The sequence below is a fragment of the Tenebrio molitor genome, chromosome 8, assembly GCF_963966145.1.
Source record: "Tenebrio molitor chromosome 8, icTenMoli1.1, whole genome shotgun sequence".
In the NCBI taxonomy this organism is placed as follows: Eukaryota; Metazoa; Arthropoda; class Insecta; order Coleoptera; family Tenebrionidae; genus Tenebrio; species Tenebrio molitor.
In genome coordinates, this window is record NC_091053.1 from 14,581,047 (window position 1) to 14,600,854 (window position 19,808).

At 35.4% G+C, this 19,808-nt stretch overlaps 1 protein-coding gene across 1 annotated transcript; it reads right to left on the reverse strand.

Annotated features, from left to right (window-relative positions):
• Positions 1–17,481: 17,481 nt before the first annotated feature.
• LOC138137075 (uncharacterized) lies at positions 17,482–18,547 on the reverse strand. Its single transcript, XM_069056364.1, has 2 exons — positions 17,698–18,547; positions 17,482–17,651 (listed from the first exon to the last, which is right to left on the reverse strand). The coding sequence occupies exons 1-2, from the start codon at positions 18,545–18,547 to the stop codon at positions 17,482–17,484; spliced, it is 1,020 nt and encodes a 339-aa protein (XP_068912465.1).
• Between the last annotated feature and the right edge of the window lie 1,261 nt (positions 18,548–19,808).

Genomic DNA, 19,808 nt, shown 5'->3' on the forward strand with positions numbered 1-19,808 from the left:
AAATTTCTTCATACTTTTATATTTGGAGTTATAGAAAGAAATTTAAAAACACACAGAATTGTGCGGTTTTCGGTGTTCGATTTATCGTAATTAAATCTAAAAAGCACAATTTACAGATTGGAGGAGACTCAAGACGTAAGGAAGATATCGCTCTTTCTATTGAAGGAAAATCCCGGCGCCTCCACCATTCTTGCACGAAATTAAAACAAACATTTTTTCAATCGATACTAAAGATAGACTCTTGCGGGTCTTTGCGTTTGATTTGTCATGGTAAAATCTACAAAAAAACTGGTTTTTGTTACTTAATAAACAAAACTGTAATTTTTGAATGTGATTCTCTTCACCTGCTCTAACAGTTAGAGTCATACGGTTTGTGGCGTCAGATTCGTGGTAATAAGGTTTACAAAGCACAGCTTCTTAATTAGATTTAGTTAAAACAGTAAAGGAGAAATCGTTACTTTTGTTGCAAAAATTTCCCGGCGCCTCCACCATTTGTGCAAGTTATATAAATGAAAATTACTCAGCGGGTGTTAGAGATGGAATTCTCTGGTTTCTTGTGCTGGTTTGTGTGAAGTTTACAAAGCAAAGTTTTTCTATTGTCTGTAACTCAATCCTTAAGTGAGATAAGGCCGTCTTTTAAATGAGACACCATAATTTTCCTAGACTGTGGGAATCAAGTTTTTTCAAATGGTATTACAGGTATAGGTATATATTGATTGTATATATTGATTTGTCATGGTCGTCAAATATACAATACACGGTTTTCCCTTTGGATCTATCTCAAATAACAAGGGAGATATCTATACTTTTACTGAATAAATAAAACCATCATATAAATGTGATTTTCTCAACTGCTGTTAGAGTTAGAGCTTTATGGATATTTTGCGTTCGATTTGTCACAACTAAGTTTACAAAATGCTGTTTCTTAATGTGCTCTAGCTGAAAGGCTGAAGTAGATATCGTTATTTTTGTCGGAAGAAAATCCCGGTGCCTCCACCATTATGTTGCGATGTATTAATAGTTATTTACACAATTAGTGGGATAAAAGCAATATTACAGGATTCGAGTGTGAAGATTGCAGATAACGAGGGCGTTAGCCCGAGTTCAGCTGTAATCACACGAGTTTCCTGTAATATGCTTTAGCCCACGTGTTATGTACAAAATTTTATCTAAGACCGCCCCGAATTAAAAAAAAAAGGTAAATCTTATTTATTTCCGCCAGTTGCATTACACCACTCAGTGGAATAATAACTTACTTATCCCACTGAGTGGGGTAATGAAGCTCACTTATCCCACTGAGTGGAATAATGAAATGCGTCCGGTAATGAAGTTCCTTATTCCACTCAAATGAGTGGGATAAGTGTCATTTTGCGCTTGGTTTGTCTCAATTAAATCCAGAAATCGCAGTTTTCTTATTGGATTTTTGCATTCCGTATGAATAAAATTTCTTCAACTGGTGCTAGACGTAGAAATATTCTGTTTCTTTAGTCCCACTCGTCATGGTTAAATCTATAGATGACATTTCTTTAGTTGTATCTAACTCTAACTATAGAGAAGACATCTCTATCTTTATTGACTAAATAAATCAGGGCAGCTTTCTCAAACGGTCCTAGAAATTAACAATTTTTTGCATTCGATTCGTGACAATTAATAATTATACAGGGTTATTATAAATGATTGTCGCATCGCAGTTGGCACTGAAAACCCACACAAATTTTGGATGTGCCGCCAGCCTCGCAGCGTTAGATAAACTAGTAGAGAGATTTCCACTACCGTCAGTATCGCCACCTATCGGCACTCATGTTATGAGGCTTGCGGCACAGTCACCAACTCGAACTGTGATGGGACAACCATTTATAATAATAACCCTGTATAATAATAATACAGTGCGGTCGACAATTACTTGGATAGGGGGCGGCTATGACTTGACAGTGTCAGATTTTTCAGCTAATAAACGTCAAACAACTGTCACAATCAAATTTTAAAGCAAAAATGTTTTTTACTTCAGAACATAAAAGATTCATCTTACTTCCGTAATGGTGTTTTTAACAACGGAGAATGGATATCGCCTCTTTGGTCGAGTTTCAGTAAAAATGTCCAAATTTAACTTGAAACAGGTACATATATGCAACCAGAAATACTTCCATGTATTCCAGAGCATCTGTGGAAATACGTTTAAAATCACAAAACCTTCTTTGATCCAAATAAATGTTGATCGCACGGTATAATGATAATAAATAAATCTACAAAACAAGATTTTTCAGGCTGGATTTAACTCTAGTCGTAAGAGAACTCTCATAACTTTCTTTTGAAAGGTTTCCAGGACCTCCACCATTCTTGTAAGCTATATTAATGAAATTTCCTCTTTCCTTATCGCAATCGCAATCAAACCCACAAGAGACAGTTTGCTTATTGGATCTAGCTCAAATTAAAAGTGACATGTCGATATTTTTATTGAATCAATAAAACCATTTCATGTTTTGTCATTCCAGATAAATCTATATTCACCCCTGCTGTAGTAGTACCGTGAGATCATTTAAATTTATAATTAAAGTAGGCTATGACTTTTAAATTAGATTGGCAACACTGTTGACACTTTGATTTGAATTGTCAAAGTGACGCTTCAAAATCCAATATAAAATATGAAACGGTGAGTTCTTTTAAATTACAACGATTAAACATGAGAACCCTGAACGTCAACAGTGTTGCCAATCTAATTTAAAAGTCATAGCCTACCTTGATTATAAATTTAAATGATCTCACGGTAGTAAATAAATTCATGATTTTTTTGTATTAGATCCGTCATAATAAAAACTACAACATGCAATTTTCTGATTGGATCGAGCTCAAACAATAAAGGAGTAATTTTTTTTTTTTGAAAACGATATAAATTGAATTTATTCAGCTGTTAATAGAGATAGGGTCACGGGGTGTTTTGCGTCAGATTCGCCATAATTAATCCTACAAAACACAGTTTTCTACTTAGATATACCGAAACCTGTCAGGAAGAATAAATGAAATCATTATTTTTGCACGATATTTAAATGAAGTTTTTTCAACTGGTGTTGGAAGTAGAGTCATGTGGTTTTTGGTGTTCAATTAGTCATAACTAACTCAACGAAACACGGTTTTCTAATTTGATCTAACTCAAGCTATGATGAAGATATCTCTATTTTTACTGAGTATATATATATATATATATATATTTAATTTTTTGCATATCGTAATGAAAGTGGCACTTTCTTGCACGCAAAAGTACTTTTTTGCATCATTTTCCAAATGTACGCCAATGCGACGTAACCTCTAGGACATATGCTTCAAAACAAGGAAACCGCATTGGTGTACGTTTTACAAAATATGATATACAGGGTGTATTTTTAAAATGTGCCGAAATTTTACCTACGAGGTTGTGGGACAACGTAGAAGACTAAAAACAACTATAAAAAATTGTTCCTCAAAAATTAAATTTATTATTTATTTTTTGACATATAATTTTTTAAATATTTTTTCCCAGTTCTACATGAAGCCAGTAGCTCGTGGTTAAAATTATTCCGTGTATTTCGATTACACCCTGTATATAAGGTTATGTTTGTTTTGAATTTTTTACTAATCATAATTTTTCAAGACTTTTTTCATAATCTGACGGATATGATTCTCATAAATAGAAAATATAAAAAAATGGTGCGCAAGCTGGATTTATCTACAGACAGCGATTTCCAAATAAGCAACATCCAGGTTTGTTGTAAAAACTTTTGCTCATAACCGCAATAAATGGAAAGTATCATGATTAATCTTATTCACCAAGCTACTTGGATCGCTAACTTATTTCGAATTAAACAAAATATCAAGTTCTAGGGGTTTCTTGTATTTTGGGTTGCATAGATATAACGAAATTTTCCTCGGAAGTCTCGTGAATAATCCTGTATTTATTTCAATTGGCGAAGACGATAGAAGTTTCACTTCAACCGTGCTCTTACGTGGGTGAAGCACACACATTTTTTATTTAAATATTTTCTCCTTTCATAAATTATTTATTAGTATTTTTCATCTTTTTTTTCCATTATTAATAATTTTTTTTTAGTAGATATTGACCCTATACCAAAGTAAACACAATTAAAAATCCAAGTTTATTTTAATATTATGAATATTTTATCCTAAATTAGAAATATGAAATACCAAATTACAGTTTACTCGACTTGACTGATATGTTTGTGTAACTGACCCTCTCACTTCCTAATTCGTTCCGCAACGATTTTCGTTCCACGGAAAAATCAAATATTTACTCACTCCACCTACATTTCTAATGGATTTTTAAGTACATACATTTAATCTGAAAATAAAACCCACGAAGAATTTATCTCCGTCGACGAGACGAAATTACACTTGGCAATGAAAAAATAATTTTCTCCTTGGAGCCACTCTCACCTGATTTCATTTGATCTGAATGCGAACCACCCTCACCTGATGGTCGCTGACAAATTTATGGGTAAATAAGCAAAGTGCGTCGAAAATTCTTCCACATAAAACTATTTGCGAGGCAAAAGCTCTCAAGGGTTTGGAGGACGAACGTCGCCGGTATATAAAGCGGATAATCCGGGGGCGGGGCCGCCCCCGAGTTTAAAATTTTAAATAGAGTCACCCCCTTGACTCCACTCCCGAAGGTCAAAAGTCCCCAGTTTCACATTTTTGCTGTTATCATAGATAAATATTTGTTTGTTGAGGTGAACGAAAAAGTGTTTTCTTTGTTCATCGAGCGTAGAAAGAAAAGCAACGGGGTTGTTTTCCAATTTCGCTGCAAAATGCAACAAGTTGACATTTTTCTGAAAACGTTGCATTATTCAAGGGGTGCAAAAACGGCACCCTTGGGCAGGAAATGTAAATAGTGGCAACAAGACGAAATTAATTCACTTCACGTCTGCCGGAACGAGTCTCTGAAATAATTATGGAAATCGTCCCTCTAACCTTTTAGCTCATCACTGAAACTATCATATTACAGTTGTAGGGCATGAATTGGGTGAGATTAGTTTAGACTTTGTTGTGTTAAATTATTCTGTTGGATAAATTCTCAACGAGAATTTGTTCAACAAATTCACTAAAATCTTGTATGTCATAGAGTTTTCTATTTGTCTACGTTTTCGAACACTCTAAAGTGGATTTAAGCGAGTATAAAATGTTCCTAATACCTTGGCATCTGGTAAAGCAATCCTTCTCAATTCTCCTGAATAGCACTTTAGATAAAACGTTAGATAAAATTTAAATTCTGTAATGAGCTTACCAACAAATTTCCACTGCTTCGCTATCTGATGACGACCAATTCATTCTTATCGCAACATTGTACTTCACTTCATTTACAACCATTAATTTATTTTCATTGTAAGAAGTATTTTAAATGAATTGAAGAATTTTAATATTTGCATAACAAAAATGAATGCTTTTATCTGATTTTTACGATTTGTTAAACAGGAAGATTTTGATATTTTTCAACATTATTTAATTTTTTGAGTCTTTTGTTCGATACCTCCTTATAAAGTGAGTCTGTATCCATAGTTACCAATGGGTGAAGGTTTCTCTTTCGTTCGTTTCAATCTCGCTCATCGTTTTTCGCTCACTGTCTTTCACTCACTGGTTTTCATTCACTCGTAAATTTTTCTAATTCTTTCTGATAACGTAATTTTGATTTTTTTTGGCAACATTTGGCATCTCGCGGCACTTGCCTCTACCAGGACATCATCAAGAACATACAGGGTGCGTCCTAAAAAACGCCGCAAGCAATATCTCCATTATTTATAAAACTGGAATAAATCACTTTCAAAGCACTATAAGCACAATATAGACTAATTTTTTTTCAAAAAGTAATTCAAGGTCAGATGATAATCAACTTTGTTTTTTAAAAAAGCTGGGTATATTTTTTTATACCCATTTTGAAAGAGATTATTTTTCTGAATCCAACGATATGCCGCATGTTAAAATGTATTTAACAGTTACCGCGAAAATAAATAAATAAAATAGCATTATTGGAAAGTTTTTCTTCGAAAAAAATCAGGTATACTATGGAAAACAATCCTAAACGCAATAACAATACTTTCTAAAGAACAGAAACAAAAAATAATATGACAGAACGTGTAATAAACATTGCGTTTATTGGAAAGAAAAGAAGAAATAGAATTATTTGTGAATTTAATTGAAGTGATAACTGGGTAGAAGGAAAAGGGTTGATTGAACGATTAAGTGGAAACAAAGAAGTGAGAAATGAGAAGAAAGAGAGAGCTTACACAGAAAACGAAGTAGAAGAAATGAGAGATCGGAAGAAAATTGATACGTTGATGGAATGGGGGAGTGGAAAGAATGAGCAGAGAAACTAGAAGGAAGAGAGAATTTGCAGAGAAACAGAAGTAGAGGTGATGAGAGGTTAGACGGATGTGAATGGGTTAGTGGAGTGAAGAAATGGAAAAGGAGAGAAACAATAAACAAAAAAGTGGAATCAGTGAAGAGAGAAATTGGAAGAAAGAGGGAGGTACCAGAGAGAAAAGAGTAGAAGGAAGAAGACAGTAAAGGAAAATTGATGGATTGGTGGAACAAGGAAGTCGAGGGAGTGAGAAGGTAGAAGAAAATTGATGCGTTGATGGAATGAGGTATTGGAAAGTGAGGAGAGAATCTAAATAGACGAGAGAATTACCATAGAAGCAGAAGTACAGGGAATGAGAGGTTACAAGGAAATTGAAAAAAATGAGGGGAGAAATAAGAAGAAAGAGAGAGGTTGGACGGAAAAGGAAGTACAAGAAATGAGAGATTAGAAGAATATTGATACGTTGATAGAATGGGTCAGTGGAAAGAATGAGGAGAGAAACTAGAAGGAAGAGAGAATTTGCAGAGAAACAGACGTATAGGACATGAGAGGCTAGACTAGACGGATTAAAATGGGTTGGTGGAGTGAAGAAATGGAAAAGGAGAGAAACGACAAGAAAAAGACAGCATCCAGAAAGAAGTGAAATAAGTGAGGAGAGAAATTGAGATTGGAGGGAGATACAGAGGAGAAAAGAATAGAAGGAAGAAGACAGCAGAGGAAAATTGATAGGTTGGTGGTACAAGGAAAGAGGAAAACGAGAAAGTAGAAACAAAAAAATGAAGAAAAAGAAAAGTAGTTACCAGAGAAATATGACTAGAGAAGTACTCGAGCACAAAAAACAACGAGGAGAGAAATGGCATGAAAGGAGAATCCAAAAAAAAAAGAAGTCGAAGGAATGAGAAGGTAGAAGGAAATTTCTGCGTTGATCGAATGAGCTAATGGAAAATGAGGAGTGAAACAAGAATAAAGTGAAATAGTCCAAGGAAGACGAAGGAAAAAGAATAAGATGGTTGAAGGAAACTGACGGGTTGATAGAAGAAGTAAGTGGAAACAGTGAAGAAACGACCGACAAGAAAGAGAGACCGAGAAGCAAAAGAAATGAGAAGACAGAAGTTACTTGATGCATTGACAAAGTGAAGAAGTAAAAAGAATGAGGAGGGAAATGAAAAGAAAGAAAGAATTAGATATTAGATAAAGACGAGTAGAGGAGATGAGATGAAAAAGAAGGAGAGAAGCAGAAATAATGAGAAAAAAACGCAAAAAAAGAGTTACTAAAGAAAAGAAGCGTTGAAGATAGAGAAAAAAATTTCTGGAGAAAAAAATATTGTGATTTTGAGGAGAGAAATTGGAAGAAAGAAGGAGGTATCAGAGAGAACAGTATAAGGAAGAAGACAGCAGAGGAAAATTGATAGGTTGGTGGAACAAGGAAGGAGAGAAACGAGAAAGCAGAAACAAAAAAATTAAGAAACAAGAAAAGTAGTTACCAGACAAATATGAGTAGAGAAGCGAGCGAGCGAGGGTAAAGGGAAGAAACAACGAGGCGAGAAACGGCTTGAAAGAGAACATCCAAAAAAAAAGAAGTCAAAGGAATGAGAAGATAGAAGTAAATTCTTGCGTTGATGGAATGGAATAATTTAAAGTGAAGAGAGAATCTAAATAGACGAGAAAATTACCACAGAAGCAGAAGTAGAAGAAATGAGAGGTCAGAAAAAATAAGGAGAGAAAGAAGAATACATAGAGAGGGTCCAAAGAAGACGAAGTAAAAGGAGTGATGATGATGATGATGATGAAACAGTGAAGAGAGGGCCGATAAGAAAGAAATCCGAACCAGAGGGAGCGACAAGTAAAAGCAATGAGAAGATAGAAGCTAATTGATTGATTGGTGGAGCGGAGAAGCAGAAAAAATGTGGAAGAAAACGAAATGAGAAGATGACAGGAGAAAAAAGTAGAAAGAAGGAGAAAAGCGGAAAAAAGAGGAAAATACGCGAAGAAAGATTTACTAAAAAAATGAGATAGAGAAAAAATTTACTGGAGAAAAAAAGATTGCAATTTTGAAACAGAAAGACTATGTATATGTAGGAGACCAAGTACATGAAGGGAGATAGATAAATGAGAGATTTGGAATAATTGGTCAATAATGGAGATACTAGAGAGACAATCTGTGCGAATTTCCTCCAAAACAACAAACCACATGAATAGCTCCTCGTCCTGGGAGTACTTCCACCCACTTGCATTGTTATATAAAATTTGCTAAATCTAATTAATCAACAATTTTTGTGCAAACTTTCTTGCGTAAACAAATACCGCTCCAACTTTATTAATTAGCCGCCAAGTCAGTACTCGCTGGCCCACTTTCACTCTTCCCGAAAAGAAAAATTCCACAAACTTTACCCTTTATCCCGAACGATTTTGACCTAGACTTCTCCTTTGATCCTCTCTTCACGCATCCCGACCCACTTTTGCGTCTCCTGTCCTAATTCCTCTCTATTTCAATCACCATTAAGCCGACTCCTGCGAATCCTTCCTGTACCTACCGCTTCACTTTTATTCGATTGTAATTTGTAAATGCTCTCTCGAGTAAACGAACCCGGATCCCCTCTTATACAAACATCAATTTCTTAGCGAATTGCCCATCAGCTGGTTTTGTTGATAAAGGATGGAGATAGGCGAGAGTAATTCGGCGGAAAGTGACGGACTTTCCTGGTTTGATCGGTCGGAAAAGCGCTAAGGACACTCCACATCGTCTCCATCACCATAAGAACTCACCAAAATACAATTTTAATACAATTTTTTGCAACGCTGATAAACGGAAATAATCTCCGATTCTATAATTAGCTTCGAGTCGCTGTTTGCGACGAGATAAAGATATCGGATAGCATGAATGAGGAGAGTTTTTACGAATTACGGAATTCATTCACTGATATCACGATGACGCTTATCCACTTAAAGAATTGTGCCTTGATAGGTTCTCGTATTTTTGAAGCGGCAAGAAATTTATATCTGACCTACTTCCAAAATTAACTCACTCATCATTGCGCAACCTAGCACAATCCAAAATGTATTTTGCAGCGTTTGTCTACAAATTAGATTTTAGCGTAATGACGAAATTATCTCGAGGAACTTTAGCTAGTTGGACGGTGTTTATTCAATTATTCAGTTGAGACAAGTTTATTATAAAATTATATAAACTAGCCCGGCGCATCCACCATGTCTGAAAGTACATCAGACACGTTCTGTTGTTGTTTTAGACGATCCAAAACGTCCAGAGTAGAGTGAAGTCTTGCTTCAACTTGCTGAAAATATTTTCCTTACACCTCATCACTTGTCTTATAAAAACCAAGATTCATCAGTGAAAAAAAAATGCAGATTTATTTGTTGAGATGGAGAGAAGTTTTTGGTTCATTCAACAAAATTTCCAACTTCATCGATATCTTCTGAAGTACATTTTGTTGTTCTTTTTTCTTGTTGTCTTTCCAGTCTGCCGAAACAATTTCACAGCACGATCCAAACACTCCTTGTGGAAACAATATTGCACTGAATAGAACCATTGTGAAAATAATTTTTTACAGGATCTCTAAATTTCAGTGGTTTTTGCTCACTGAAATTGGTGAGCAAAAATGGCAATTGAATCACTAGTGAGGAAAAAATATTTTCTCACTAGTGAGCAAAGTGTACAAAGTGTAATGTTTTGCGAATTTGTCGATAGAGGGCGCCAAATATGTTGTAGTGAGAGTTTTTTAAATCTGTTTTTACTTTCTGATAATAATAATACCTAAAGCTTGTCTTATTTTCAACTTTTACTCTTGTCATGTTTTTGTCATTTTGATTTATTTCCATTAAAAAATAGTAATTTGCGGCATAATAAGGGGATAGGCAGCAGGTGAAAACGATGATTTAATTACACTCACTGCGATTAACTCACAATTCAAAAAGTGACAAAAAAATTGTGCCCGAAATTTCGATTCAGCGACTGTATTTTATGGTCATGGAAAAAATCAGATTCAACACGCATGAGCAAACGTGCATTTAATCACGAGTACGGAAGTTGGGCGTCTGAGCCGAAGGCGAGGACCCCACCGTACGACTTCGCTCACTTGTATTGAAAATATCTATTCTATCATAATCGCTTTTTGCTCAGTTGAGTAAAATGTGAGGTTAAACTGGACGTCTGGCTCTCTGCAAGTTACGACATGCGTGCAAAAAAAATTTTGCCTGCACGACATAATTTTCAATTGAACTGATTTTACTATAAGAATCGTTTTCTAACACTGCATGTGTTATTGTCAAGCGAATGGGGAACTTTGTAGTAGTAGAGTAAAAAGTTTTCCTTTGCAAAAACTCGATTGCAACTTTGCGCAAAATAAGAAAATCATTTGTGGTGTTGAAAGCGATCCATTCGCCTTCCAGACTCTCGGTTCAAGTTCACCGTTGACCCGCAATCTGCAACGCAAAATGTATTTACGACTTTTCATTATTTTTTCATCGATCGCCACCGTCAAAGAAATGAACATTCAGATTTCTATTTACAAAGTAATTGAATTGAAATGTGAAATTCGTCGACACATTACGCGAAAAAAATCCACTTGTCGCCGAAAGTTAATTGCGTTTCTCCAAGTCTTAATGTCTGGAGGAAAAAGGACGATAGCTGTGATATTTTGCGTCGCTGTTCGATATTCCGGGCACACCTCGACCGGCCAGATTGCTACCTTTGGTCCGGTCCCAATTACGGAAAAATCGAAATTTTCTGTTGATTAAATTTCGGAGGCGATTCATTTTCAAACGCGTCATTATTGCGCGATTGCTCTGTAATTCGTTAAATAAATCAGATAGAATTAATGGGGAAGTTTAACACTTGTCCAAACGATAAATTTTATAGCTGAACGAATTAATTTTATTCGGGATGTTCTCCGACATAAATTCAGGCGGAATTGACTCGACTCTCAGTAGTTCCAGTTGTTTCTCCAGGGAGTAGAAATTTTAAACGTGACATTTACAAAAATGCAAATTCGTTTTGTGTTTACTAAAGAGAGTTTGCTCCGACTAGTGAGTTTCCGAATAAATAAATTGTATTATTATGCCTCGACCGGGTAATAATAAGGAATGTAATTTGCATAAATCCATTTGTCGGAAACTTGGGGTTATAGAATTCAGGATGTGAACTTCAAGGTTAAGGAGACAAGCAATTAGAGGAGAGTACTTAGGGAAATAATATAATTTGCGTGCGTACCGCTACCGAATCGTCGTCACAAAGATTTGAGTCCATTTTGGTGGAGGCGCTGGTTTAGGATCCTTATACAGTTCTGATAAATTTTTCGTAAGACAAAATTCGTATTCAAAGCGTCAAATGCGTTTTATGACTAAAATTGCATTCGAATGCGACAACTGCAATCTATTTTTTTCTACAAAGAATTTTGGAGAATTTCCAACTCGCTGATCGGATGTCCAAGTATTTCTTTGTAGTTTTTATGAAGTCGGTGTTATTTTAGAGGTTCATTTCAGATTGAGGACCTGCGATACGAAACTCATGAGGAAAAATTATTTGTAAAAAATTGAAAATTGAAAAATTGAAAAGTGAAGATGTTACACGGTTAGAGAAGGAAATTAAACGGGTCGGTGGAAAGAAGAATTGCAATGAGTAAGGAGAGAAACAGGAGGGAAGAAAAAAAATATAAGAGGAAAAGAAGTAGGAAGGATGAGAGGGCTGAAGGAAATTGTTGGATTGGGGAAGAGAGGAACTGGAAAGGATGAGTAGAACAACTGAATGGAGGAAATAGAAAGAGAAATGAAGCAGGGGGGATACGAGAGAAGAAGGAATTCGACGACTTGGTTTGATGATTAAGTGGAAACAATGAGGAGAGAGATGGAAAGATAGAAAAAGTTACCAGAGATGAATAAGTTCAGAGAAGTTAGAAAGTCTATGGTTTGATGGAACGAGACAGTGGAAAAGATTAAAAGACAAAAGAAAAGAAAAAGAAATAGGAACAAAAGAAGTGAAAAAAAGTTTCACTGGAAAACGTCAGCAACCTAATGTCTGAGTGAGAGTATGAGGTAGAAGGAAATTGACGAGATGGTGGAACGAGGAAGTTACGAGGACTAGGAGAGACTTGGAAGGAATGAAAGAGAATTACTAAAGAAAAAGTAGAAGCAATGAAAATTGAAGGATTATTAGAGTGTGGAACAAAATGATGGTCATCTAGTTTGCTTTGGAATTTTTGCACATGTAAATATTCCTGCACCGCTTAACTTTTTTTGGAGCGCCTAACTATTAGTTATGTCAAAAAATGTCATCAATCGAATTGACGATTGTTACAATTTACTAAATTGTACTAAATTTACTAAATTGAATTAACAAACGTTGGTGGGCACTTTCAACACTAGCTGCGAAAGAAAATTATAAAACGAAAGAAGTAAAGGGGTGGTAGGAGGAAATGGAAGGAAGTTGATGGGTAGATGAAGAACAAGGGGAATGAGTAGGTAGAGGGAGTAAATGGAAAGAATGACGAGTTAAAATACAAGAGAGAGAGAGAGAGAGAGAAAAAGGAGTAGAAGAAGGGATAAAATAGGAAAAATATATGTATAAGGGGTGGTGGGACGAGGAAATTACAAGGAGGAAGGAAGCAGTAGAAAAGATAAAGAGAAATATTAGAGAAAAGGAAGTCAAAAAAGAATCAGTGCCTATATGAAAACTGATGGGTTGTTGTAACAAACAAGTGTAAAGAACGATGAAAGAAACGGAAAGGAACAAAGAGTGAAAGAAATAGGGGAAATAAAAGCATAAATAGAAAGAAATTGATGGGTTGGTGAAAAGGAAAATGCAAACAATGAGATGACAAAGAGAAGAAAGAAGTAAAGAAGCTAAGAAGAACAAGTGTCACCAAAAAACGTATAGAGGAGCGAGTGAGTGAGTGAGAGTTGGAAGATTGGTGGAAGGAAAAAGTATAAAGGATGACGTAAGAAACGTGAAAGAAGAGATAGTCAGCAATCGCTGTTTTGAGGCGGCAACTTTTCTCTAAATCCATTTTTATACCGACAAATTTCAAAAAGTAGCTGTAATAAGTAAAGCTCGGATTCTATGCAAATTGCATATTTGTTTCTATGACGTATATAGACAAAATTTTGGATTTTCTGGGCGTATTAGCAAATTTTGAATGAAATTACGTCATTTTGAAAATGCATATTTTGCATATTTTAAGCACCTTGAGCATATTTCGGGAAAAAATGCATATCAGTGCATATTTCTCCAATTTTCCAGATTTTTTTTGTCAAAAGTATGGAATAAATTCATTAAAATTTGAACAGTTTTTTAAATCTTTGGACGGGTCAATTTTAGTTTATAAAAATACATATTTTAATACCAAACAGAATTCCAATCAGTCATTTGTTTCCGAGTAATGACGTCATTAGTATTTTTTTAAATAGAAACCCCCTATTTTTTTCTTGATTCTGATAGCCCTTTTAATTGTCTAAACGACAGTATAAAATTTTGTTATCTTACATAAGGAAATTTTTGAGAAAGAAAAAATAAATTTGGAATAAATAACTTTGTTTGCTTTCAACTGTCATAAATTCTCATTTTTCTCCTTTGTAAACTGCCTCCTAACTGCTCTAAAGCAAAAAATAGCAGATAACCAACCGTTGCCCTAGACAATACATTCAAAGTGACATTTCTTGAAAAATTTGTCAAAACTGTCAAAAGCAAATGCCAAATCATTTTTTTCTACTTCCTTCTCTAAAGTGTCACATTTTGCACTGACAAATAGTGTATAAAACGTCACTTTAAAAACGATTGTTCATTAGTCACAACTTGGTGTCCATTCGGGCGTTTTCGGGATATTAAACACGCTCGAAGTTTCTTTAAACACGGCTTGAATTTTTTGGACATATATTGCTCTAGATCAAGTTGGTATTTTGACGTTTATCAGTTTCGCATCCGGCGTGAAAGAAAACGTCATTGCAGTGGAATAATTCGTTGTATTTTTCAAATATGGACCTGAAGCCACCAACAGTTTGTATCCTAGAAATATACAGGGTGTCCCAAAAAAAAGACGAGTCCATAGCTCCCTTATTTATCGGACGATTTTAATGATCTATACACCAGATTAAATGGTTGTTTGTAGGCTACAAAATGGCCTACCAAATTCACGTAAAGCCCAAACGACTTCAAGATTAAACTGTCAAAATATTTTTTTTCAAATGAGAATACATGTATTTTTTTGTAATTCCGATAGAGAATTTTATTCTGAAAACAACAATGTATCACAAGTATAACCTCAAAGTAAAAAAAAATTAAAAAATAATTATTTTTTGGAAACAAATGACGAGCACCGAGCGAGAACCTATCAAAATGCATTGCGTTACACTGTAATAACCAAATTCAGTTAGCTGGAAAAACAAATGACAAATAATAACATGTGGGATTGCGCAGAACGTAGTTTTAGCGTAGACGATAGTAGCGTTTTTAAATTATTTTTTTAAAATTTTTGGTATGTAAGTTATACTTGTGATACATTGTTCTTTTCATAATAAAAATCTCTATTATAATTAGTAAAAAAAAATATGTATTCCCATTTGAAAAAGAATATTTTGACAGTTTGGCCTTGAAGCCCTTGGGGCTATACGTAAATTTATTAGGCCTTTTTGTAGCCTATTGACAACCATTTAATTTGGTGTATAAATATTTAAAATCCTCTGATAAATAAGGGAGTTATGGACTCGTCTTTTTTTTCGGGGACACCCTGTATATATTCCTATTTGGCATGTTCATTTAGTTTGTATGTTTAAATTAACGTTTAATAAAAAAGTTGCTTGTTTCGTTTGTGTGTTCCATTTGTTAATTTGATCGTAGAAAAAGTATAGTATTCAACTCGTTTATAAACTTCTCTACACACTTGTTTATTAAACACTCGCTCCGCTACGCTTCGCTCGTGCCTAACATAAAACGCGTGTCTAAAGTGCCGTTTATAAATCTTGTTGCATAATATACTATTAATAGATTTGGAAGCTTTGTGGACGTCGTTTCAAACAATAAAGTTTTGTATGCAACTCGTTTCTGTGCAAATTGGGCTTTTCTAATTGCACTCGAGGCCTTAAAATCCTCGCTACGCTCGTATTTCAATCTGGCCCCTCGGGCAATTAGAAAAGCCCAATTTACACAGAACCTCGTTGCATAAATAACTATATTATAACGAACAAAAACAAGTCAAAAATTCAAGTAGATAAATTAAACAGTCAAATAGTACTGTCAATTTAATCGTTTGTGTTATTTGTTTTACAAAACGTTTTCGAAAATGGCTCATTTAACAGAAACACAACGCATAGAAATTTTCATTTTGATTGGGTGCGGTGATAAAACTAGTTAAAACTAAAACAGGAGGAATTTCTCCATAGACTTGTTTATTGTCAACAAGCTGGGGGATGGCAATTCGAACATTTAATTAGTTAATTTTAAATACTTAGTAACACAGTTTTTGACTAGTTTTTGTTCATTATAAAATTTATTTTTTCCAACTTTTCTCAAAAATTTCCTTATGTAAGATAACAAAATTTTTATACTGTCGTTTACATAATTAAAAGGGCTATCAGATTCTGTGAAATTTGTCTTTTTTTATAAAAGTGCATATTGCATATTTGTGCATATATCAGTGCATTTTTAGCTAAAAAGCGTTCATATATATGCTCATATTTTCTTCATTTTTTAGTGCATATAATCCGAGCTTTAGTAATAAGTTAATAACGTTCCGGTCCGAAATTTTCGCGTTGAACTTTCTCATTTGTGCCAACAATTACAGACATCGCTGTTTTGAGGCCAAACTTTTCTCTAAATATGTTTTTACATCGGCAAAATTCAAAAATCAAAGTAAAAACGTTCAGAATCGAAATTTTGTAGTTGAAGTTGCTCGTTTGTAGTTTTCAAATGTCGTAACAATTACAGAGATCGCTGTTTTGAATCCGTTTTTACACCGGAGAATTTCAATTTTTTTTTTACATATATATTTTTGAAGCACACAACTTTTCCACCTACACAACGTTCTGGGAACAACTAAGAGCTTTATTGCGTTTCCAATTTCCGTTTCCGAATTTAAATAAAAAAATGGAAATTATAAACAAAAAATGATTGAAAGGTCATATAAACATCTGCCTTGCAAACAAACCAATGGTTCCTACTAGCACCGATGCGAGCGCTGCTGTCTCCTAGACCTCTGATCCCGCTTATCTGCACACAGCCCATACTGACTCTCTATGGTTAGTCCACACCCTTTCACGATCTTGTAATAATTCAGCTCCAGTTTTCTTGTTTCTTCGGTGAACCCGAAGTGTTCACATTATTTTCTTTTATAACCGAATATATATATTTGTAAAATGTGTTTGAATGCCATTTTGAATGATCCCAAAATTTTGTCAAAACAACCCAACCGCAAATAAATTTACCGAGGCAATTTTACCGTTGTTTACCTCTTAATTTATTATTACGTATTTGCCTGCTTCAAATCAACAACTAAAATTTGCTCAGGTGTGTTAATATTAATATCTATAAATTCTCTGGGGATCTAAATTCCTATTTGAGTTTGTGTAAGCACAGGGAAAATTTTCAAAATTACCGTAATCAAGTAATTACCTACATAATGTGAAAGCTTTAAAGGCCTTAGAATATGCAACAACAAAATGCTTTATTTTGCCCTACGGGCTTCAGATTCCTGATTACGAAACATAAACATAAAAATAACAATTTATTGTTCTCCCTCACTCCTCTCGTTCTCTCTTCTTTCTCTCCTCTTCCTTATTCTTTCATCCATCTCCCTGTCGTCTTCGCTCCCTATTTCTCCCCATTCCCTTCTCTTTCTCTCTCTCATTTCGCCGCATGTGTTTGATCTTTTCACTATCCTCGCGTCACTTCTTGCACCTTCTCTCTCTCTTCTCCTTCCTTCCCATTCCTGTTCTCTCTCTCCTCGTCCCCACCTCTGCAACCCGCTATCATTTTCCTCTCTCACACACACTCTTTCTCCTCCCTATTGTACTTCGATTCTCTTATTCTCTCTCTTTTCTCTTACTTTTCTGTGTCTTTGTCCCTCTGCCTTTTTATTCACCTTCTCCTTGTACATTTTCTCGCCGAGTCGTCTTCTTATTCTCTCCTTCTTTTAGCAAATTTTCTTCAGTTTCTCCTGTCTCTTATCCCATCTAAACCAGTCCCCGTTTATCTGTATTTTCCTGTATCCTATTTTCACCCTTTTTCCTCTATCTCTCTCCTCTCTGGCCAACTCTCTTAACTTCTTTTGTGTTTCCCTTTCTTCTTTTGTCAAATCGTCATCTATATACATCCTCTCACCTTTTTTTTTCCTTTAACTTACTCTTACTTAGCATTATGTTCTTCTTCTGCTCCCAACTTTCTATTTTTGCCAGCATCATCTTATCTTTATTTATTTTAAATGCTTCCTTTACATTCACTTTCACCCCTATCTCCCTTTCTAACCATTCTTCCACACCCCTCTCTATATTTCCACTTATTGCTCCTATTCCAGTTATTATAACATTATTCTTCCTCTCCTTCTTTTCTCTTTGTTCCATCTTTTCCTCTATCGTTTCCATCCTTTTCATCCAATCTGCCTTCTTCAACTGCTCTTTTTCGTCTCTTCCTCTCATATTCTCTCTTACTGTCGCTAATTCTTTCCTTAGCTCCCCATTCTCCTCTCTCACTGCCGCTAATTCCTTTCTTAGTGTTTTGATCTCCTCTCTCATCTTTCTTATCATGGTAGTTTTCATTTCCTTATCCATTTCCTTGCTTTGATTTTCTTCTTCGCTTCTATTTGGTGATCTTCTCGTTCTGGAACTATTTCTGAGTGGGTTCTTGGCTTCTTTCGACGTTCTACCCTCTTCTCTTTCTCTCTTGCTGCTTTCTTTCCTTACTTCTGACGATTTCAGCATGTCCTCTCTTTCTTGCTCTCCCTCTTTCTCTCTCGCTGCCGCTAATTCCTTTCTTCGTGCTCTGCTCTCCTCTACTATTCCCGCCATATCCTCTTTTATCTCTCTGAGCACTGTTTCTATTTTCTTCTCTATTTCTTTGCTTTGATTTCTTTCTTCGCCTCTACTTGGGGATCTTTCGGTTCTGGAACTCTTTCTGAATGGGTTCAGGCCTTCTTCCGACATCCTACCCTCTTCTCTTTCTCTCTTGCTGCTTTCTTTCCTTGCTTTCGGCGATTTCGGCATGCCCTCTCTTTCTTGCCCGCTGTCTTCTGCTTATCACTTCTCACTCACTCGTCGTTGTTTACGTTTGTTATCGCTGCACTTTTTCCACGTCTGCTCGCTATCGCTGCCAAACCAGGAATCGCCTTAGAATATGCATATATGTATAGTTTTTAATAAAATACCAACAATGTGGTCACCTGTCGTAAGTTACATCTGGCATGCCCCAAGGGTCCATCCTTGGACTATCATTGTTTACGGTGAAATGACAACGCAAATCTGTGAAATATTATAACTTGTCAAGATGATTTTATGTCGTTATGTTTTTATTATTTCAAATTGGACGCTATTATCTCAATCACTTAAGCATTTTTGTTCTTTATTTATTATTACTTATTATTTATTATAACAGAATTGTAACAGAAACAAGATTTAAGTAGATCTTCCCCATTTTCCTGTTACTCCAGCGCTACAATTTTTTAAAAATAATTTACGACCAGATCCGGCCATAAACTTTTTTTTCTTTAGTAAGACACAAATTCTTAAAATGATGATTTCGAGGTGTTGAAACAGAGACATAAGAATCCCATTTTATTTGCGGCGTAATCCCAACTAGCCATAACCCTGCGATAAGCCACTTAGTATTTTTTTTCTGTGTAATTAGCTCCATTTTGATTTAAGTACGATCATTTCCGAGCTTTATGGCAATCGCGTAAAAAAGCTTTCACAGATAAGGTCCGTAACGGGGGCGGCGTTTGCGCCGTGAAAAGTCGGAAAACGCGTTAGTTCTCGTCCGCTTTTCCGTCGAAAAGGACGTCGCTTCGTGTTTTCCGCGCCCGCCGAAACTCGATCTTTAGGGTGAGTTTGATTCACATAAAAATTTATCGGCCCCAATAAATTTCCACCAGATCGTCTTCGCTTCATTAGAAGCTACTCGTAAATGATTTATGAAAAAAATCCGGGGGCGGAAATTTGGACATGTTTTGCCGCACGTCCTGGGGGTGGTTCGGGGAGAATGGGTGCAACCCTTAAGTTTCAAATCCTGTATAAAGACAAGCTGGGGAGAGTGACGTGACTTCTGCTTTTCTCCGCCCACTTGGTTTTAGTTTATTTTTTTATGGGGTTTGGGGTGCATAATAGGTGCGGGGGTTGAATGCGAATGTGCCTTATGGGGTTAATCGACATTTTGATTTACTTGCGGGTAACAAAATATTTGCGTTGAAATTTACCAAAGCAAATGAAATTTTAATTAGTTTCGTAATGGCATGCAGATTCTCATTTGAAA

Coding starts and splice junctions, on each gene's coding strand:
- LOC138137075 (XM_069056364.1), bottom strand. CDS start 18,547: ATGCCGAAATCGCCGAAAGCAAGGAAAGAAAGCAGCAAGAGAGAAAGA. Junction 17,652..17,697: donor GAAGAAGAACATAATGCTAA/GTAAGAGTAAGT, acceptor GGATGTATATAG/ATGACGATTTGACAAAAGAA.